This window comes from Cibotium barometz, chromosome 1, assembly GCF_041138505.1.
Source record: "Cibotium barometz isolate CiBa-2024 chromosome 1, ASM4113850v1, whole genome shotgun sequence".
NCBI classification, from domain to species: domain Eukaryota; kingdom Viridiplantae; phylum Streptophyta; class Polypodiopsida; order Cyatheales; family Cibotiaceae; genus Cibotium; species Cibotium barometz.
The window spans coordinates 73,445,903-73,468,765 of record NC_141046.1 but is presented as its reverse complement, the minus strand read 5'-3'; the positions used below and the strand labels follow the sequence as shown (position 1 = coordinate 73,468,765).

Genomic DNA, 22,863 nt, shown 5'->3' with positions numbered 1-22,863 from the left:
TGAGAGAGTGTGTATGCGAGACGGGTGTGAGAAGAGAGTGTATATGCAATTGTGTGTGAGAGAGGGTTGTGTATATGCACGAGACATACGTAGAGAAAATGCATGTGAAAAAGAGACACAGATATGCGTCTATTTGAGGGAGTCACACATAGACACATGCATACATGCACACATATATACACATGTGCACAAAAATACACACACTCAGTCACACGCACACACATACATCCATAGATACTACATATACACGCACACACTGCCACACTTGCATACACACATACATATGTGTGGTGGTGGCTGTTTGAGATCGTAGGGTACCGTTCTAGCTAGCACTGCACTTTGACGGTCCATGTTTGATCGGACATAACAGCAGTGAGTATGACGCAGGAGGAGGAGATTGGTCTGCAGCAGGCGGAGGACATGCAGAGGGTGTTGTGGAGTCCTTCGCAGATCGAGGAGCGCGTGGGAGAGCTGGGCCGCTCCATCTCCCGCGACTTTGCGGACTCCCTACCCCTCCTTGTCATAGGGGTACGTTGTTAGCCCTGGGAGGCACACAGACTTCATGTGATCATGTCTTCCTCTTTTGTTTGAGGCTCTCTCTCCTCCTTTTGTACTTTCAGGTGGCCACTGGTGCATTCATGTTTGTGGCTGATCTTGTCCGTAACATCACTCTACCAATTTCCGTGGAGTTCGTACGGATCCAATCGTACGGCAACAAGACGGAATCCAGTGGAGTTGCCGTTATCTCTGATGACATCAAGATAGACATCAACGGCAAGCATGTTCTTGTGGTACGCCCTTTCTTCTCTAGTCATCTACAAGGATGATTTAAAAGCAAGTCCGTCTACTTATGCTGGCAAGAACCTATCTCAATGTTCAATTGCCACATCACATTTTATCCCTTACACAATAAGCGCACATATTTTCCTTATTTCAGAAGCCTCTTGCATAGCTCCGTCCCAGATGTACGTGTACCAGGTTACAAGAGCAAGTTTAAGGGCACCTTCCCTGATTAATGATTAGCCAAGTGAGTGATTTTGGGAAATTAGCAATGGCACTTTTTGCAATGATTAGTGCTGTGGATTGGTTTTCTCGGATCTCTATTCTCCTGGATTATGGTTATGTCATTGCCTTTTTGGGACATGGCTTAGACTTGACATGTCATCTCTTTGGTTCATGGATGAATTTTGGTCCCATTTATGGTCCAATTAAGAAAGAATTTGATTGAATATATTATTTTGCTATCATTTACTGTGCTGTTTTTATGCAAGGCAAATTGCCAAAAATAAATGAGACAACTTATGAGAAGATACATTGGATGCTTCCATTACACTCTAATGCTAATGTGGACATGCAGCTTTGGTGGTTTTGATCACTCGTGGCAATGAGGTGATTGAAAAGTGGAGAATATATGATGATAAGTTGTAAAATTGGTATGAGTCATGTCTAATTGGTGAGTCGTTCTATCATACTCTTGCCATTCATTCCTTTGATTCAAGCCAATTAGAATCTAGATGAATGTGTAAGAGGTACCTTGACAATTGTAGGAGAGGCCAAGGGGAGTGTTTGTTTGAACCTTTCTTGCCATGAGTACCTTGGAAAAGTGGTAAGGAGGGGGATACGTACATACCTAAGATGCTTCATGAGATGCATTCTTCTCCACTTGCGGGTCATCTTGGTGTGCTAAAGACCTATGACAAAGTGATCAAGAATTTCTTTTGGAAAGGCATGTGGAGAGATATCATGAAGTTTGTGATGGAATGTTCTTCATGTCAAAGGAACAAGGATAGTCCTCAACTACCTGGTGGTTTACTTTATCATCTACCCATTTTGGATTGGAAGTAGATCCACATCTCTATGGATTTCATTACAAGTCTTCCCAAAACTAAGCATGGATGGGATCAAATATTTATGGTGGTTGATAGACTTACCAAATCAGTCCATTTCATTGCTTTCAAGGTCACATATGGAGCATCTTAAATTGCCAAACAATTCATAGAGCATGTATTCAATGGTACATGGCTTAACACTTAACGTAGTGTGTGATAGAGACATCAAATTCTTAGGGAATTTTTGGAGATATTTTTATGAGAACATGGGCACACAAATCACTTCATCTATAGTCTATCATCCTCAAACGGATGGGCAAACAGAGTGTATCAACATGTGGCTTGAGGTGTGTTTAAGGCATTATTGTCATGATATATAATCTTCATGGGATGAATGGCTACATCTGTTGTCATAATTCTAGTAGGCATTTGAACATTGGGATGTAACCCTTTGGGGCTCTTTATGGATATCAAGTACATGTGCCTTCCATAGCGGGGTGTACCAACAAGTGGCTTGAGGTGTATTTAAGACATTATTGTCATAACATATAATCTTCATGGGATGAATGGTTACATCTTGTTGAATTTTGCCATAATTCTAGTAAGCATTTGAGCATTGGGATGTCTCACTTTGAGGCTCTTTATGTGTATTGTTGTAACAGGTTTGATACTGACTTTGCTCATGGCTATAAAGCAAGGTTAAGACCTTGCGCTTATTTACCTTGGCCACACGTAGGCACATAGATCATGAAAGGGTAAATACACTCACCCTAGTTTCAAAAACAATTGACGAGGACGTGAATTCCATAAAGGATAGGTGCATGTGACGGTTGGGATTCATATCCAAGACCCATGCGGCTTTGGGGATATGCTAGCCTGCGTCGAGTTTCAAGTGCATGTGCCCTTCCAATAAGACAAGGTGGCCAATACATTGGCTAAAGAAGAGTTGAAGAGAATGCGGCAACTTCTTCAACTATGCAAGGACAGTATGAAGAGAGCCCAAGAGGTTCTGAAGGCTATTGTGGATGAGCATAGGCGTGATGTGAAGTTTCAAGAAGGAGATTTTGTACTGTTGAAGCTACCAACGAGCTGCCACAATACTCTCAAGGGTTCCTCTAATCCCAAGTTTGCTCATAGGTACTATGGTACATACCTAGTACTCAAAAGGGTTGGTGATTTGGCTGTAGGCATATGCTCACTTATGGTAGTGCTATGTGTGAACAGGGCTTAACCAAGGGCACTTTTTCCCATGTGGTTTTTTCCCTCGGACATCAAGTGTGAAAGGACACTCTAACATATAATATTTTGTACTTCTATATTATATGGATGTGGCACACATGCAAGTGTTGACTTGCATTTTGTGGATACCACACTTTTGGCTCTCTCTCTCTCTCTCTCTCTCTCTCCAATTTCTGTGTGAGCTTCTCTATCCTGCACCTAACCCTAATGTGCAGGTTTGTGTGTGTGAGTGTGTGAGTCCAACTCTTCTTAGTTGAAGAAGGCAGAGTATTGTTGTATGCAAACTCAACCAAGGAAAAGTATTTCTTCCAATATTTTCCTGCTCAAATACATAACATTTGAGCAAATCAAGTATGGTTGAATTTGCGATTTCACTCTGACCGTCTGTTTGAGGATGATAAGCTGATGATAAATTTAGCGATAAGTTGATGAAAAATTCAGCTTTGTGCCCATTTTATCAAACAATGCCCGCTAGAATAAACTAGTGATCCAAGGATCTCTATCCCCCACAATAGAATTGGACATGCCATGATGTTTGAAAATCTGAGCCAAGAATAGCTTTGCCATGTGCTCTGGCTTAATTGTCTTCCTCACAGGAATAAAATGTGCCTGTTTGCTAAAACGATCAATGATAGTCCATATAGCATCATTACCATGCGTGGAACTCGGCAAATCCATAATGAAATCCATTCCAATGCTTTCCCATGGTTCATGTGGAATGGGTAAAGGTTGAAGCAAACTAGGGGTTTTGTGTTTGTCAAATTTGACTTTTTGACACACCATGCACTCACGAACATAAGTTTCAATATTCCTGCATAAAGCTGGCCAAAAGAAATATCATTCCAAAGCTTGTGTAGTAGCCAGAATGTCATGACCATGTGTTTTTCTCTGGACAAGATGTAGATGTGCACGGGGACATGGTGGACAGTGTGAATGGCATCAAGTGGGAGTGAAGATGGAAGCCCATGTGTGGATAACCCCATGTGTGAAAGGGGGCAAAGAGATTTTAGTTTAAAAGGTTTAAAAACCTATAAAAATTATTAAAAAGCCCTTCATTAAAGATAATCGTGGCCCTTATGCTATTTTGGGGCCACGTGTGCTTTTTAGGAAAAAGGAGGGGCTGCCAGGAGGAGAGGCGCCTAACTCTTGTTGGGTGGTGTGCTTTTTCGTTGAGAAGGGCTGGTCGCCTGGAGACCCATGGGCTGGCTTTTTCGTTGGAAAGCGGGCTGCTTGGCTGGGTGCACAGAGTTGCACGCTGAACATCCTCTCTCATGCTCGTGTTGAGGGTGGGGCAGGAGATACAGAGGCTACAGGCGGCTGCAGGACAGCAGGCGCACAGAGCTGGGCGTGCTCTCTCTCTCTTTTCCTTGCCAACAGGTGGGCTGGATTTCAGGCGCAGCATACAGGAGGCTGGACTGTGTGTTGCTTGGGCAGTTTTCAGGGCACCTTTTGATAGGAGAAAAAGCGCATGGCTGCAGGCGCTTTTCTATCTTTTTCTTAGTGCAAAAGCGGAGGACTGGACTGAACAGGGAGCTGGTTTTCCATGAACATAGACATCATGTTGATGGCGTTCAACTGATGGAACTTTCAGCTTCTCTTTGCTTCGGGTTCGGGACTGTTTTGAGGACAGTTTATGGGTTGTTTTTGTTTGGCTGCAAATTCAGCTATGTGCTTGGGTTTTTGACTTCAAGTACAGGTCTTTTGGTTATGTTTCTTGGCATGGGAGTGATGCAAGCTCGCATGGCTGCGTGCTCATGGAGCAGATTGTTTTCTTCCTGCTAGAAAGGAACAGTGGGACCTACAGTTATGGGAATCTCTATGTTGCCAGATGTTTCATGAGGGAACAGGTAACTAGATGTATGGGAAACATGATAGAAGTTTCAAAGGGAAACAAGCCTAAGGGTGTCACGTGGAAACAGGTCGTAGGTTTTCTCGAAGAGACATGTTTTTGGGTTTCTCCAGGAGATAGGTCACATGCAGGCAGAAGGTACAGGAATGGACACATGTTTGGTATAGCCTTGCTACTGACAAGACAGGGGACAGGGAATCCATGACAGAGATGGATAGTACCCTTGGAAGGTAGAGAGGGTTTGTACAGGTGTGTCAACTGTATGGTATGCTGTGCTGTGATGCGAGTTCTCTTTTGAGAGACAATTTGGGAGTCTGTGTTGAGATGCAGAAGCACTGGATGTGTCAGGGTGTGATGCTGTTCATAGTGTGAGAGGCTATGGATGGTTGTGGCAGCCTTGATCATGGGAGAAAGCTTCTGTATGCAGGCTCAATGTGAGAAGAGTCTTTCGATATGAACAATGGCTGGACTTGTTTGTGGATGCCGTGTGGACAAGAAGCTAGATGCAGGTTCTTTGCAGGCTTCAGGAGTTCTACTGGGACGGCTGAGTTACCAGCCTTATATTGTAATCAAAGCTCTTTTAATCAATTAAAGAAATACCGCAAGGGGCGCCACTGCGATTTGGGGCCAATCGGTGTCCGTGTACTTTTTGCAGGAGCATTCTAGCTCCCCCTGTTTGTTTTCCTTTTCTTGGTCCTCAATGGTGTTGAAGTGTTTTATGTGCGAGTGTTTGTTCCACCGCCCTTTGGTTTCTGAAGGCCGGTTTACAAGGTTCCGTTTGCCGGGACACATCGTCGACTTTCTCAAGGAGGCAAGTCCGTGGTTGCTTTGGTTGGGACAATCGCCAACTTTCCTAAGGGGGCGAGCTCGTGGTTGTCTCATGAGAGTCACATCCAAAGCTTCAACATGAGGAAAGTGAAAAGGAAGTGCAGGACACAGTGCAGGATTGTGTCTTTGCCTATATGAGGTGAAGAGCAAGAGCAGAAGATGAAGTTCAGGAGAAAAGACACCAAGGACAAGAAGTAGTCGGCCAGGAACAAGAAGCAGTTGAAGTGTTATGGTGCAGGAGATGCGTTAAAGGCTATGGCTTTCGACAGTTTGTCACCGATGGTATCTTCATAGAGGCTTCATGGGTTCGGAAGACAGTTTCTTTCTATGTTAGTGGTGATCTACTATGCTTCATCGAGGACTTGTGCTTATCACTTGGGTGGAGTGCAAGCAGGTTTTGGGTGCCTGAGGATGTATCAGATCTCAGATGGAAGTGGAGGAACTTGACGAGGTTCTTATTCCTGAGCATATACTGGCACATAAGGAAAGAAAGGTACAGGGTAAGGTTTCCCGTCGCTATCCTGTGAAGTTCAAGAGCTGTTCACTGATGGATACGAAGTGGATGGAGGAGGTTCACTGATGGATGCGAAGTGGATGGAGGAGGGTGACTTAGCAGATTCACCTCAGGAGTTGCAGCTTTATCTTGATGCCTATGAGTTGGAGTCGACTCTTGTTACGGCTCATTCAGGTTCAGCAGAGCATGGGTCTGGAGCATTACCTGATGCTCAAGAGGGGGGTAGCACCTCCGCTCCCTTGTTACAGACAGGTGCATTTGTTATCTAGGAGTCGCTTGGTGACATCTTTGTATTCACCCGAAGGTACTGAGGCTGACTGTACGTCTGCTTATGGGACTTCTATGATATTGTGTACTAGTCACATGAGATGGTGGTTGAGTATGGTTCACAGTCGCGCGAACCTGGAACTCTAACTGCAACTATGGATAACTCTATGGAGGACATAAGTCTTGCGAGCAGTCCTAGAGTTGGTTTGGTTCATGGAAATATGGATCGAACTCTGTTTGTGCATGTATGCATACACTTTTTGACGTAGAGGTATTTTTGTATTCTGGTGCCATTGGATCCTGGTACCATTGAGAATACATTGGGAAATACTCTGCATTGTGTCATGTGCTGCATGTATGTTGGTATGATACATCAAGTGCTTTATTATGTTCATGGATGTGACTCCTGCGGGATGGCCATGAGAACATATGTGGGAAAGTACTTGGTAGATGTAGTGTTTGGATGCATTGAGTGCTTGCATATGCTCATGTTTTACCATCAGTCGTGGGTCCTGCGGGATGCCCATGGGCGTAAGGCTTGCGAGCAGCCCTTAGACTGTTACTTTGGAGTAGGTAGAGCATTTTGAGGAGCATATTGTTTGCGAATGCATATGTGTGCCATATGTAGAATGATGCATGGTTTTGTTTTTGGCTACCACAGGTAACATGTTTCCATTTGGTTTTAGACTTTTGCTGTAGGTTCTGAAGGAACAAGCAAGAGGACAGTGTGGCTTATTGTGCAGGATGATTGTTCTATCATCCAGATGCATTGGAAGGCCATTTTGCCATACGGGGTGTCTTTGCTCATAAGATGCTTTACTGTGCCATTGAGTGCAATCGAGGACGCTTGCCATTTTTCAAGAGGGGGGTATGTCATGACCCTGTGTTTTTCTCTGGACAAGATGTAGATGTGCACGGGGACATGGTGGACAGTGTGAATGGCATCAGGTGGGAGTGAAGATGGAAGCCCATGTGTGGATAACCCCATGTGTGAAAGGGGGCAAAGAGATTTTAGTTTAAAAGGTTTAAAAACCTATAAAAATTATTAAAAAGCCCTTCATCAAAGATAATCGTGGCCCTTATGTTATTTTGGGGCCACGTGTGCTTTTTAGGAAAAAGGAGGGGCTGCCAGGAGGAGAGGCGCCTAACTCTTGTTGGGTGGTGTGCTTTTTCGCTAAGAAGGGCTGGTCGCCTGGAGACCCATGGGCTGGCTTTTTCGTTGGAAACGGGCTGCTTGGCTGGGCGCACAGAGCTGCACGCTGAACATCCTCTCTCATGCTCGTGTTGAGGGTGGGGCAGGAGATACAGAGGCTATAGGCGACAGCAGGTGCACAGAGCTGGGCATGCTCTCTCTCTCTTTTCCTTGCCAACAGGTGGGCTGGATTTCAGGCGCAGCATACAGGAGGCTGGACTGTGTGTTGCTTGGGCAGTTTTCAGGGCACCTTTTGATAGGAGAAAAAGCGCATGGCTGCAGGCGCTTTTCTATCTTTTTCTTAGTGCAAAAGCGGAGGACTGGACTGAACAGGGAGCTGGTTTTCCATGAACATAGACATCATGTTGATGGCGTTCAACTGATGGAACTTTCAGCTTCTCTTTGCTTTGGGTTCGGGACTGTTTTGAGGACAGTTTATGGGTTGTTTTTGTTTGGCTGCAAATTCAGCTATGTGCTTGGGTTTTGGACTTCAAGTACAGGTCTTTTGGTTATGTTTCTTGGCATGGGAGTGATGCAAGCTCGCATGGCTGCGTGCTCATGGAGCAGATTGTTTTCTTCCTGCTAGAAAGGAACAGTGGGACCTACAGTTATGGGAATCTCTATGTTGCCAGATGTTTCATGAGGGAACAGGTAACTAGATGTATGGGAAACATGACAGAAGTTTCAAAGGGAAACAAGCCTAAGGGTTTCACGTGGAAACAGGTCGTAGGTTTTCTCGAAGAGACATGTTTTTGGGTTTCTCCAGGAGATAGGTCACATGCAGGCAGAAAGTACAGGAATGGACACATGTTTGGTACAGCCTTGCTACTGACAAGACAGGGGACAGGGAATCCATGACAGAGATGGATAGTACCCTTGGAAGGTAGAGAGGGTTTGTACAGGTGTGTCAACTGTATGGTATGCTGTGCTGTGATGCGAGTTCTCTTTTGAGAGACAATTTGGGAGTCTGTGTTGAGATGCAGAAGCACTGGATGTGTCAGGGTGTGATGCTGTTCATAGTGTGAGAGGCTATGGATGGTTGTGGCAGCCTTGATCATGGGAGAAAGCTTCTGTATGCAGGCTCAATGTGAGAAGAGTCTTTCGATATGAACAATGGCTGGACTTGTTTGTGGATGCCGTGTGGACAAGAAGCTAGATGCAGGTTCTTTGCAGGCTTCAGGAGTTCTACTGGGACGGCTGAGTTACCAGCCTTATATTGTAATCAAAGCTCTTTTAATCAATTAAAGAAATACCGCAAGGGGCGCCACTGCGATTTGGGGCCAATCGGTGTCCGTGTACTTTTTGCAGGAGCATTCTAGCTCCCCCTATTTGTTTTCCTTTTCTTGGTCCTCAATGGTGTTGAAGTGTTTTATGTGCGAGTGTTTGTTCCACCGCCCTTTGGTTTCTGAAGGCCGGTTTACACAGAATGCCATGATGACGTGCATACAGAGGAGCATGACACTCTTCCATAACCTTTTGGTGCAAATCTTGGACCACACATGCGGTTTTGTATCATTAGAAAACCATCTCGTATCGAATAAGATGGGACAACAGGACCACCATTCAAATCAGCCCACGTAAGCTGAAAATCTGTGTCCAAAGAGTACATATCTGGCATCCCTGACAAGCCCTAATGGTAGGGGGTAGTCAATGCATGCACTTGAGGCTTGGGTGACAAAGCATCTGCAACTAAATTCTTCTTGCTTGGACTATGTAAAATGTGAGAATGAGACATGGACACCTTAGATGCTTTTTTGAGAGTTTAGGTTGTGTGATGAAGTGTTGATGATCTGGTTTAACCATAAACTCAGCCCCCAAAAGGTAATGTTTCCATGTTTGTAGGGCATGAATGACGGCTAATAACTCTTTCTCGTAAACCTGCAAGTACAATTCTGCATGTTTTAGGCGGCGGCTTGCAAAAGCCACTCTATGTCCCTCTTGATTCAAAACAACCCCCAAACAATCTCCACATGCATCACACTCGACCACAATGGGTCTTTGCAAATTTGGAATAATAAGAATAGGCCTTGAGATAATGGCGTCCTTCAACTATTGGAAAGCTGCTCTGTTTGAATCAGACCAACGGAATATAGCTTTCTTCTTCGTTAAATCATGCAACGGAGAAGCCAAGAAAGCAAAGTGCCGAATAAATCGACGATAGGAAGAACATAGGTCCTGCCTTGATAAACATTTTGAAGTTTTGGCCAGTCCTTAATAGCTTGAATCTTTGCAGGATCCATGCGTACACCCTCTTTCGAAACAATATGCCCGAAATAATGGAAAAAGAATTCACTCTTCTTTCCATTGATAAAAAGCTTGTGTTTCCTAAGCTCTTCAAACACAATAGCGAGGAGTTCCTTATGCTCTACTTCACTCTTTGAAAAGATAATAATATCATCAAAGAAAGTTCCCGTAACTTGCGGCGGTGAGGCCTAAAAATTCTATCTATCATTTTGTTGAAAGTGACGCGAGCATTTGTAAGATCAAATGGCACCACCAAATATTAATAGAGCCCAAATGATGTCTTGAAAGCAGTTTTGTGTACATCCTGAGGTACCACTCTAATTTGATGGTACCCACTCTTACAATCAATGTGATTGAAACATGTAGCTCCCTTAAGCTTATCAAGGACGTAATCGATTCTAGGAATCAGAAACCTGTTCTTGATGGTTATCTTGTTAAGGGCCCTCTAATCAACACACATTCTGTACGAGCCGCTCCAACATGCACATACTTGTTGCCTCCTGTCCCATGAGGAGTAGATGCATGGCTAGAAGTGATTGATACCTCCTCCTTGTGTATAAAAGATCTCAATTGTTGAGATGCTGGGTCCCCCTGCTTCAAATGAGGTGGATTCTTGAATACTAGCTCTCTATCCTCTCCTTCCTTGAGATCACCCTTGCGGATGAGAGAGGAGAGTACAAACTCAGTAGCGCTTACCTTGTAAGGAGGCCCATTCGCATGGTGACATTGTTTATTCAGCAGATTTTCAAGCACCATGGATTGCCCAAGTCCATTGTGGGGGATAAAGATCCTCGGACTACTAGTTTCTTTTGGAGAGCTCTTTTTGACAATATGGAGACAAAGCGGAATTTCTCTTCGGCTTATCATGCTCAAACTGATGGACAAAGTGAGATTGCAAACCTCACTCTCTTGGATATCCTAAAACGTTATGCTCTCAAAGCAATGGATCAATGTGAGAAGTATTTGCCTTTGGTTGAGTATGCTCACAACAACACCGTTCATTCATCTCTTACAACAACACCGTTCATTCATCTACAAGCAAAGCTCCTTTTGAGATTATCTATAGCAAACCATTGTTGTTGCCCGTGCTTAGAACCAAGGAAGAGATCTTCCATGCAGATGAGCTTGTTTGAGACTTTGTCATGTGCATGCTAGGGGTAGGCAGATTGACGAGCTAGAGTATGATATGTTGTGGGCGGACATGTGCTTTTTGGTCCGCTATTGATAGTGTGCGCTTTTTTGGGTGTTCCTTTCCTATTTATTGGGGGGAGGGGTACCAGTTGGGCACACACCGACGGATGGAGCACAGGAGTGCAGAGCGCATGGAGCAGGAGCACCATCGCGAGCAGGAGGCCGTCATCCTTGGGGACAACCCCGGGTGGTAGAGTACACTGGTTGAGGACGATGGCAGGGCACTCATGAGAGCATGACGCTCTAGTTCGTGGTTCGGTGGGGACAGCCAAGTTTGTGAGCCTTGCTCACGGCTGTCATGGTTGGGTGGCGAGTATGCCTGCACCCAGATATGTTTCTTTTGCTTTGCCTTCTAGGGTTAGGGTTTGGTTCTTTGTCTTGCTTTTCATGGCTGTTTTGCAGGTTTCCTTCTCGGAGAGATCTCGGGTTTTGACAATGGTATCAGATCTGGGAGGAAGATGGGAGCAGGACACCTTCGGGTGAGTTCTTTCTATGTTTCTTGCAGCGTACACGTGTAGGTTATTGCAAGATGGAGAGAGAGAGAGAGAGAGAGAGAGAGAGAGAGAGAGAGAGAGAGAGAGAGAGCTGGCGGGTGTGCAAGAAAAAGCACCATGGATGCACGTGGTTTTTATACCATGATTGCTGTGAGAAAAAGTGCCATGTTTGTATGCCCGTGATGGCTGCGTGTAGAGCGCCTCGGGATTCGTGTGATTTGGGCTGTCTTCGATTTGCTGCTGCGTTGCCTTTAGCGTTGTTTTTTGCGTTGCTTTTGCTCGTGTGAACTTGCCCAACTGTGGGCGGTTTGGTGGCATGATGGCCGACCTAGATGTGGCCAGCCAGCCTTGTGTGGCCAGCAGCCAGCCCACGGCTGTGTGGCTGGGCTGCAAGGCCAACCCACAAGGTGGCCCTGTTCAGGCCTGTGGGTGGCCAGCCCAAGGTGCAAAGGGCAGCTAGGCAGTGCGGGCAACAAGCAGCAGGCCAGGCAAAAGGAGCCGGGCAGCCAGGCAACGCGGGAGGCCAAGCAGCAGGTCAGGGAGCACATGGACAGCAGGTCGGGCAAGCAAGTTGGGCAGCCGTCGTACAGTAGGCAGGCTGAAGGCAGCAGGCTGTGCGCACGGGTTTGGGTGAAGAGAGAAAATGTGTGTCTGCTTCACGTATGGCAAGGGAGAGAGAAGAATGGCCGAATTGGAGTCCACCTGCTAGAGAGAGAGAGAAAAAGAAATAAGTAAGTTTTTTTTAGAGAGAGAGAAAGAGCAAAGTAAAAAGCATGTAATGTGTTTTTTAAAGATAAAACCTTGCTTTTGATATTAAAAGATCAGCAAGCTTTTTTTTAATCTAAAAAAGGGGGTATTATAAAAAAAAGCACATAAACCTAAGTTTTTACGAAAATCATGCTTTTTTGCTTTTTTTTTTTTGCACTCGAGGCCCCTAAAAATGGACAAGTCTTTCTCTTGTGAGAGGAGGAGAAGAAGCTTGCAAGGCTTCTACCACTCTACATTGACACAACCTGCGAGCTCTCTTACCTCACCTTTGTCATCTCTCCAATCAGCTTTTACAGTTTTTCTTTAAACTATCACTTTTTCCAAAAAAGTACCCAAGTTTAAGTGGAACTTCATGGATTCAGATGATAGTGTTTATATGGAATCCATTGGCAGTAACGACATGGAGTCGGTTGATGATGTTCACTTTGAACATATGGATTTAGAAGACAGAGTTTACATGGAGTCTGTTGGCAGTAACGACGTCGAGTCGGTCGACAAAGATGACTTCGAGCATGTGAAACCGCCGGGATGGCTTGGGTTTTATCCACTACTAGTCCAAAAGCTGAAACATACTCGGGAGTGCATTACCCACGTTACGGATGATGTCAGACCCAAAGTTGATGGGTGCTCCGTACCTTTACCAAACGATGATTGTGGAGTTGTCAAGTGGTTCCAAGAGGCTCGTGATACGTGGGATTCGCGTACAAATCTGCACACACATTGGTGGATCCAAGAATGGCTCGATAGTCTCGACAAGAAAAAAGCATGATGTAAAAAAAAAAAAAGGAGCCAGATTGTCAAGACTTCATTCAGACTCTGCGCCTACAAACACAAGGCTATCTCAACATTTTTAAGGGATAGATACTTTACTTTTGATACAGACAGTTATGATAGATGCTAGCTTGTGTCATAACCAGGTCTATTGGAACACTTGTTCCTTTCATGTCCAAGGTACTCAGACTTTTTGAGGTCTGTTTGGGAAGTTAGACTTCCGAGGTGATGAAGGACAGATTGATGATCTTTTCTAGAAGATCGGTTCTTCTCTTGTTTGGGAAGAGACTACTGTTTTGTTCCACTTGGTTCAGGCTTAAGTAGTAGGATCTGGGTTTTCCTAGTTTTGTGGTTTTTTCCAGACCAGATTTATAGAGGACATCAAGATGAAAGCATGGTAGTCAAATGGAAGATACTTCTGGTTTCGGGATAACTCTTTAGGACAGTGGTTGCTTACCTCTAGTACTGGTAGCATTGTCAGCTTCGAGTTACCCAGATGATCCATTTGCTCCGGATTCGGCTTTTGTGACTAGGAATTGACGTTCATGTCATGTTACTTGAGCAGGTCGATCTCTTAGTCGGATTGTCCTTGAGACTATTGGTTTCGACCAATATCTCCTCGAGTTCTTTTTCTGGAGCTCAAGAGTGAGCTCTTTTGAGGAAGGGGAGTATGTCATGTGCATGCTAGAGGTAGGCAGATTGACGAGCTAGAGTATGATATGTTGTGGGCGGACATGTGCTTTTTGGTCCGCTATTGATAGTGTGTGCTTTTTGGGTGTTCCTTCCCTATTTATTGGGGGGAGGGGTACCAGTTGGGCACACACCGACGGATGGAGCACAGGAGTGCAGAGCGCATGGAGCAGGAGCACCATCGCGCGCAGGAGGCCGTCGTCCTTTGGGGACAACCCCGGGTGGTAGAGTACACCAATTGAGGACGATGGCAGGGCACTCATGAGAGCATGACGCTCTAGTTCGTGGCTCGGTGGGGACGATCAAGTTTGTGAGCCTTGCTCACGGCTGTCATGGTTGGGTGGCGAGTATGCCTGCATCCATATATGTTTCTTCCGCTTTGTCTTATAGGATTAGGGTTTGTTGCTTTGTCTTGCTTTTCATGGCTGTTTTGCTAGTTTCCTTCTCGGAGAGATCTCGGGTTTTGACAGACTTGGATACAGCTTTTTGCATAGGTTCGAAAGGCTATTGAGACATCTTAAGCCAAGCAAAAGAAAGCTGCGGATAAAGCATAGAAGGAAGGTCTCATTTGAAGAAGGGAATTGGGTCTTGTTGAGATTCGAGAAAGCAAGACTTAGGAAGTCTAAAACCAAGAAGCACAAGTACCCAAAGCTTGCTTCTAGGTATTATGGACCTTCTTAGATTACAATGAAGATCAATGATGTATGTTATCGGTTGGACCTTCCAGATCATTGGAGGATGCATAGTGCCTTCCATGTCAGTTTATGGAAGCCATATACGGGACCACCCCCAGAGGAGCCCATTTTGGTGGATCCACCTACGGTGGAAGAGCAAGAAGAGATTTTGTCACCAATTGGCCGACCATTTGGTCCATCTCCAGATTTTGTTTCTCGTTCACTTGAGGCCAGGCCAGTGTCTCATGTGAAGAGGCCAGTATTTTGTTGACATGGACGGGAGCCAGACTGGTGCCACCCGTGTGTTAGTAGGATGGTGTCGTATGGACGGGAGCCAAACTGGTGCCACCCGTGTATGACCTGGACTGTGTTCGACCCATGGGATTGTCATGCCATGGAAGAGCCAGTATTCGTGCCGTGTCTTACCTATGGGACTGTCACACCATAGGGAGGTTCGTGCCTGGAACTGTGTCTTACCTATGGGACTGTCACTCCATAGGAAGACCAGGTTTTTATGTTTTACGTCGTGCCATTTTTGTGCCGACAGATATTTTGTACCTGTTCCATGAACGAGAGATATGTCCATGTTACTATTTGCACATGCACACATGATTTGCATGTTTGAAACTGTTTTCGCATGACATGTATTTTTGTGTTTGCTTGCTTGACGTGTTACTTACTGAGCGGGGACACCTGCCAGTGAGTCGTGAAGTCTGCTCTGTCTTCTGACAAGTTTTGGTGCATGTGAACAGGTGGTAAGTATATCGCACATGTTGTTTTAATACTTGAATTTTAACCCTTTGTTTTATAAGGTCAAATGTTCACACACTTAAAAGTGGGCACTCCCTTTGGGCACCCACTTAGGGGCCAAGGTGGGGAGCCCCACTTAAGTGTGTGTGTGGGGGTGGGTGCATGGTCACCTACCCACACCTCCAAAGAACTGGCCGCCCACATGCAATCGTGGGGAGTCAACCAAATCAATGTGTTAACTCCACCTTAATTTTTATATAAAAAAAAAGGCTTTCACCTCCAGCGTAAAACCAACCCGGCGATTCGCTTCCACCATCTTCGAGGACAAAAACCGGCGACCCTCTCTTACGCTTCTGCTCCCCGGCGGCTGAGCTGGTTGCGCATGCTCTTCCAGGAGGCTATGCGCTCCATCTGCAAGCAAGCGCAGGCTGCGTGACCATCTACTGGCGGCTGCAAACTTCACGTGCTGCGCCTGTCTTTCAGCAAGGCTGCCCACTACCTACGGGCGGCTGCCCACCATCTACTGGCGGCTGCAAACTATACGTGCTGCGCCTGTCTTCCAGCAGGACTACCCCACTATCTACAGGCGGCTGCTCCTTCAAATCAGCCGGTTCCTCCACGCTGCAGCCAGGCATCTCCTCCCTTGCAACTGGGTGCTCCATCTACAGCAAACAGCTGCGCATACTTCACCTCCTCTCCTGCAGGCAGTTGTGCCATCTCAACAAGGTGGTTGTTCCTTCTGTCCAGCAGGCTGCAGGTGATTGTGCGCCTCCATCTCCTCCATCAAGCTGCCTTTTCTCCACTGCAGTCAGCAAGGCATTCCTCTCCTAAGGCGGCTACTCCAACTTCTTTTTTGGCAAAAGGTTGTGTCGTGCACAACAGATGGTTGCACTTCCTTTCCATAGGCGGCATCTTTGGTCTTCAAGTGGCTATGACTGGTGTTTCTCTCAAGTAACTACACTCATGGGTATTGGATTTCCTTCTGCCATCCACAAGTAAGTGAATTTTCAGATTTAAATAAAGTACTTTGTGTTAAATCTGATAAGGGATTCATTCCCCACGGTAACACCCGTTCGGTGTCGGGTAGCCCAAGCTCTATTGGAGAACCTCGGTCCAAAGGTGCTGAGATCGAGAGAGCCAGGCATTAGTACGAGAGCGCCTGTTTGTGCGTGGTCTCGGAACACCAGTGAGGCGCTCTCCGCGGAGTCCAGGTGAAAGCACAGGACCGTAGAGATTGGACCACGCTAGTGGTCGTTCTGCTTCAAACTTCTACTTCAAACATCTACTACGAATCTATTTGTTTGGTACTGTATTCATATGTACATGGACATCATCTGGTTCTTGGAACCCATGGAGCATTGTATTTGTTAAATACTCCCAATAAATATATCATATATTGAGGGGGAGTTCAGCCCGTTCCGGCCCCAGTGCTGGTGTCCATCTTTCCATTTCATTTCAATTTCAAGTTGAATTAAGTTGTCCATTTCAAATTGTGGTTTTAAAGTTGTGCTACTACGCGTGTGGGTGTCCAATGGAGTCTTCCCACTTGACGGGATTGGTTTCATTGGTATCAGAGCACGGTTGTTTCCCTCTCCCTAGTGCGGAAACGAACCTGTGTACTGGACATCTCGCTTTTAGCACACTTACAAAATTCGAGGGGTCCATCTAGTGCCTCTCGTGGGTCTGATGCCTTGCGAGGTAGACACAAGCCCCTTGAAAGGGTTAATGATAGTGAATCAAAGGGTCAACTGTCTCCAGGAAAGACAGCCATGCTTGAACAAGAGCCTGATGCAATGAGGGCTGAAATGGAACATATGAGAAAACTTCTGTAGGCTCAAGAGCAAGAGTTAAAGTTTTTGCATGAAGATCCCCATGTGCAAAGTGCCATTGAAGCTAGAAAGGCTGATGCAATGGTAGATGTAACTTTTGAGTCTATGGCATGGGAAGTGGGCAAGAAGCCAAGGGAGTTGGCACTTGCCTACCTCCTCCGCAAAGGTGATATCAAAGAGGGGGACGACAGAGAGCTGAAATTCAGAAATCCACCTCGTTTGAAGCATGGAGATCCCACATCTCAAAGGCTGAAATCTTTTATTCAAAAGGAAGAGGTGACAATCACCTCTCGACATGCATCTTCTCCACAAGGCACAAAGCCTGACAGATATATGTATGCCAGTGCTCACGGAGGGCATGAAAGTCACATGCATGCAAGACAGGTATCCCATGGTAAGGGTGACAGGTCTGCTTCTAGAAAAATTTTGCCTTCTGAGTTGTCTCATGGAGAGACAATGCCATATGCAGGTAAGTTACATGCATCTGAGTTTCAAGAAGCCCATGCAGATAGGGCTGCCCCGTTGGATAAGGGGAAAAGAAAAAGAGAAGACCATGAGCCTCATGCCAGAAAGCTCAAGGAATTCAAAGCAGGTGACAAATCTGTTAAATTTGATGTCTTTCATGGTGAACATGATGCTTCTAAAGTGTTAGCATTTGTGGCACAGTTCGACATTGCTTTTAGTGATGAGGACTTTACTGAAAAGTCAAAAGTACGCCATGCTAGCATGTTTTTGAAAGGGATCGCTGCTCATTGGTGGATCACTGAAAAGATCACCAAGGATCCCATTTGCGCCTGGAAGGAATTTAAAGATAGATTCTATGCTCAGTTTTTGCCACCAAATGCGGAGCAAACTCTCACTCAAAAGTGGGACAAGCTGGAGCAAAGAGATAATGAAAGCGTGCAACAGTATGTTAACAAATTTTGGAAAGTGTTGCTGCAAGTAACTCCCTTTATGCAAATCACTGAGGATGAAAGAAAGAGGAAGTTTCGTTCTGGACTGCAACCCGCATATCGTTCGGGCATTGAATTGCACCCAAAACATACTTTGCAACAGCTCACAGCTTCTGCTCTTGCTACGGAGCAATTGGTGCTCAAGATTAAACAGGATCAAGGAGGTTCAAAGGGGAAAGACAAGGCTGTCCCAAATCAGCAAAAGGGTGGACAGCCACCTAAAAAGAACTTCCGGGACACCTACAAGGGTGGTAAAGCTGAAAATAACACATCTAAAGATCAGGGCCCAAGGAAGAACAAATTCGGCTTAACCCCGGAGCAAAGAGAGCAATATGCCAAGGATGGAAAATGCTTTTCTTGTGGTAGCAAAGACCACATGTTTCGACAATGCCCAGATCGTAAACCAAAGCACGAGAACAAGCAGACCAAGGCTAATGTACATGCAGTTCCTGATGTGCAAGGAAATACAAGTCATGATGCAAAAGAGCGAATGGTTTGCAAGGCTTGGGGACAAATCAAGGATCAGCTCGCACTATTCATGTTTGATGACTCTGTGACCGATAACTTCATCTCTATGCAAACCGCAGCTGCATTGAGTATTGAGGTTGAGAACATGGGACCTCAGATTGAAGCCGAAGCTGCATTTATTGGTAAAGAGGTGCAGGTTACCCCTTTGATAGGGAAGTTGCGCATCCATATCCAGGGCTACCTTGATAATGAACATTTCCTAGTTGCTCCACTAAATGGATGTGATGTATTGTTGGGCAAGCCGTGGCACCATAGGCTTGAGCCCCGCAAAGACTACAAGTCTAATATGATTTCTTTTATGCATAAAGGCCGCATGCATTTTATTGATGCTGGCAAAGAAGGGGATTCCATCCCACTTGTATCACACATCCAAATTAATAAAACAATGAAAAAGAGTCTTTCAGCGTACTTGGTTTTTGTGCGAGATAGCCTTGTGCCAAATCATCAAAATGTGGATGCTATATCTAATGATAGGCTGAATTTTCTTTATGCATTCAATGACTGTTTTGCTGATACTTTGCCAGGAGAATTACCTCCCCAAAGGCCCGAACATCATCGTATAGATCTTGTGCCAAGTAGTTCTTCATCCAACAAACCCGCATACCGAGTGAGTGCTGCACAACAAGAAGAGATCATGAAGCAGGTAAACGAGCTTTTAGAGAAAGGTTTGGTTCAGCCCAATTCCTCACCTTACTGCTCTCTCCTGTGCTTCTTGTTCAAAAGAAGGATGGTTCATTCCGCATGTGCGTGGACTATAGAGCTTTGAACAAGCTTACCATCAAGAACAGATTCTTGATTCCGCGAATTGATGATATTTTGGATAAGCTTGATGGTTCGGCTTGCTTTAGCCGACTTGATTTGAAAAGTGGTTATCACCAGATACGAGTGGTGCCACAAGATGTCCATAAAACTACATTCAGGACAGCCTTTGGACTATATTAATTTTTGGTAATGCCTTTGGACTATATGAATTTTTGGTAATGCCTTTTGGTCTCACCAATGCTCCTGCTACATTTAATCGTATGATGGATAGGATATTCCGACCCCATCACAAATTTACAAGAGTATTCTTTGATGATATCTTGGTTTTTTCTAAGACTGAGCAGGAACACAGAACTCATTTGGTCACAGTGTTCGAAGAGTTGCGGCGGCATAAACTGTTCATTAATGCGAAGAAAAGTGAGTTTTTCCTTTCAGAGATTCATTATCTGGGTCATATTGTATCTAAAGATGGAGTTACAATGGATCCTGCAAAGATAGAGACCATTCGGAATTGGCCCGAATTGCAAAACGTACATCAAGTACGTAGTTTTCTGGGATTATGTTCGTATTACAGGCGTTTCATAAGGCATTTCACCATGATTGCCACTCCTCTACATGATCTCACAAAGAAGAAAATCACTTTCAAATGGACTTCAAAGGAACAGGATGCTTTCTTGCAGCTCAAGCATGCTATTATATGTGATCCAGTATTGATTGTTCTTGACTTGCACAAGTCATTCGTAGTTGAATGTGATGCTTGTGGTGATTGCATAGGAGCTGTCCTAAATCAAGAAGGGCATGCAGTTGCATATGAGAGCCGTTGTTTGCATGATGCCGAGCTTCATATGGATATCTATGAGAAAGAGCTCTTGGCTGTAATTCACGCCTTAAAGATATGGAAACATTATCTTCTTGGGGCTGAATTTGTAGTCAAGACAGATCATCAAAGCTTGAGATACTTTCTATCTCAAACAAAGCTTTCAGAGAAGCAGATGAGAATGGCAAATTTTCTTTCCATGTTTCATTTTCAGATTGTGCATACTCCAGGAAAGAAAAATGTGGTGCCCGATGCACTATCCAGGAGGCCTTATGTAGCTGCAGTCTCAGTGGCCTCTCATGGAGACTTATCTGCTATGAGAGATTTGTATCATTTGGATGCTGATTTTTGCCATATATGGATTGATTTGATGGCTGCTAATATTTTCAAGCATCATGGTATGCCTAAATCCATTGTTGGGGATAGAGATCCCAAGACTACAAGCCTCTTTTGGAGGGCTTTATTTGATAATATTGGTACTAAACTTGAGTTTTCATCAGCGTATCATCTCCAAACGGATGGCCAAAGTGAAGCTGCAAATTCAGCCGCGTTGGATTTATTGAAGTGTTATGTGGCAGATCAAAAGACTGCATGGGAGAAGTATCTTCCACTTGTTGAGTTTGCCTATAACAATACGATCCATGCCTCCACGGGAAAGGCTCCGTTTGAGATTATTTATGGGGCAGAGTGGTATTGCCACCCATCCTTCGTACAAAGAATGAGATTTTTGCAGCTGATGAATATGTTCGTGACTTGGATGTAGCCTTTGGTCAGGTACGGACAGCCATTGCAAGATCTTATGATAAGCATAAAATGGCTGCTGACAAGCATAGAAGGGACATGGAAGTCAAAGAAGGTGATTGGGTTTTGCTGAAATTTGAGAAAGCCAGGCTTCGGAAGAGGCCAGGACGAGAAGGATCATATCCTAAGCTTTCTCCTCGCTATTATGGACCCTTCAAGGTGATTCAGAAGTTGAGGAGATCCTCCAGCCGGAACAGATTGTTTTTCACAAGGAGCGAAAGCTACTTGCCGGAAAGCTTTCCCGGAGATACCTTGTGAAGTTTAAGAATTATTTGCCTATTGATGCCAAGTGGGTAAATGAGGATTATTTTGTTGATTACCCACAGTTGTTGCAGGCATATCTTGAGGCTTTTGAGTTGAGGACAACTCTTTAGAAGCCCGAGGGGATGTCACCAATTGGCCGACCATTTGGTCCATCTCCAGATTTTGTCTCGTTCACTTGAGGCCAGGCCAGTGTCTCATGTGAAGAGGCCAGTATTTTGCTGACATGGACGGGAGCCAGACTGGTGCCACCCGTGTATGACCTAGACTGTGTTCGACCCATGGGATTGTCACGCGGCACGCCATGGAAGAGTCAGTATTTGTACCGTGTCTTACCTATGGGACTGTCACACCATAGGGAGGTTCGTGCCTAGAACTGTGTCTTACATAGTGACCAGATGGCCTTGATGATTGACTGAGCGCGGTTTCCTTCGGGATCCAGATAGCTCAGAAGTGGTATCCGATGAGACCAAACACGACAATCCATTAACAGGAGGATCTTTACATGTGGATTGCATACTGATGTATGCTTGAATTTCTTTGACTTTGTGTGTTGTTTTTGATGCGTGGACAATGCTTGGATTTATGGCATGTGATAGTCCACTGGGCTCCAGACTACTTGGCCAATACCTGGAATACCCAGTAGACGTGAATGATGCGTACCTGTCTACCTGTCTGTTGACTATATTGTGTCTAGTTTTTGCAGGAGGTAAGTATGGATTTCTTTTATCTAACACATGTAACAAGTCATGAAGAAGAACCATCAAAGACAAGCCATGGGTCAAAGATAGAGCATTGAGATGTTGCGAGATGAGCAGATGACATCATAGATATGGGGATGACCAATCACCACATGCACAAGCTCACTAGATGGGGCTAGCATATGAATATGCTTGGTACACTTGTACTCCACAGTTGAGGACAACTGCAATATAAGAGAGAGGGAATGTAACTATTTGGCCTTCCTAGCTCTATTCACATGAGTGAACCCTTTCTCGGACACTAGACTAGTGGAAGAAGGCATGGAGACAGGGACCATCAGGTTTGCATATGGAAAAGCGCTAGTTTTGGTCAAAAAGTAGAGAAAAGCAAAAAGTCAAATTGAGTTGATCACGAGCCAAGAGCATCACCAGCAAGAGGGAACTCAACAGGACCAAAAAGCAAAAAGCTGCTTTTCAAAAAGCAGCTCCAAGGCCAAAAAGCAAGGTCCTAAAGACGGAAAAGGAAAGCACAAAGAAATTTGGAAAAGTTGGCTATATTTGAGTTATAAATTATTGTAAAAAGTAAAAAGAAAAAAGCAAAGCAAAAGCTTGTCTAACTTTTTGGCAAAAAGCAGGACCTCCCCCTCCCCCTCCCCCCTCTATTATAAAACTAGCATGAGCCTCTCTTGAGCATCGTCGTTGAAGCGTAGAAGTTTCCCATCATCGCCAACTGCCGTATTGATCTGGCCGCCATACGCCTACTGCCACGTGAACTGGGTCCTATCTGCACACCCTTGTGCATCTTTTCTTTTGTGGGCTGTTTCTACTTCAATTTGGGCGACAAAACTATAGTTGATCATCATAAGCTTCATCATCTACACTTGTCTTTGTGAACCTCGTTTACAAGCTTG

The 22,863-nt window shown here is 45.0% G+C and overlaps 1 protein-coding gene across 2 annotated transcripts in view; it reads left to right on the top strand.

The window, feature by feature from the left end:
* The first annotated feature begins 286 nt into the window (after nt 1-286).
* Nucleotides 287-22,863, top strand: part of HGPT (Hypoxanthine-guanine phosphoribosyltransferase) — a 44,073-nt gene continuing 21,496 nt past the window's right edge. For both annotated transcript variants that reach the window (XM_086805979.1, XM_086805989.1), the window contains exons 1-2: nt 287-528; nt 621-791. In XM_086805979.1, coding sequence (XP_086662105.1) covers nt 379-528; nt 621-791 — 321 coding nt within the window. In that variant the 5' untranslated portion in view covers nt 287-378. The remainder of the gene's footprint in view (nt 529-620; nt 792-22,863) is intronic.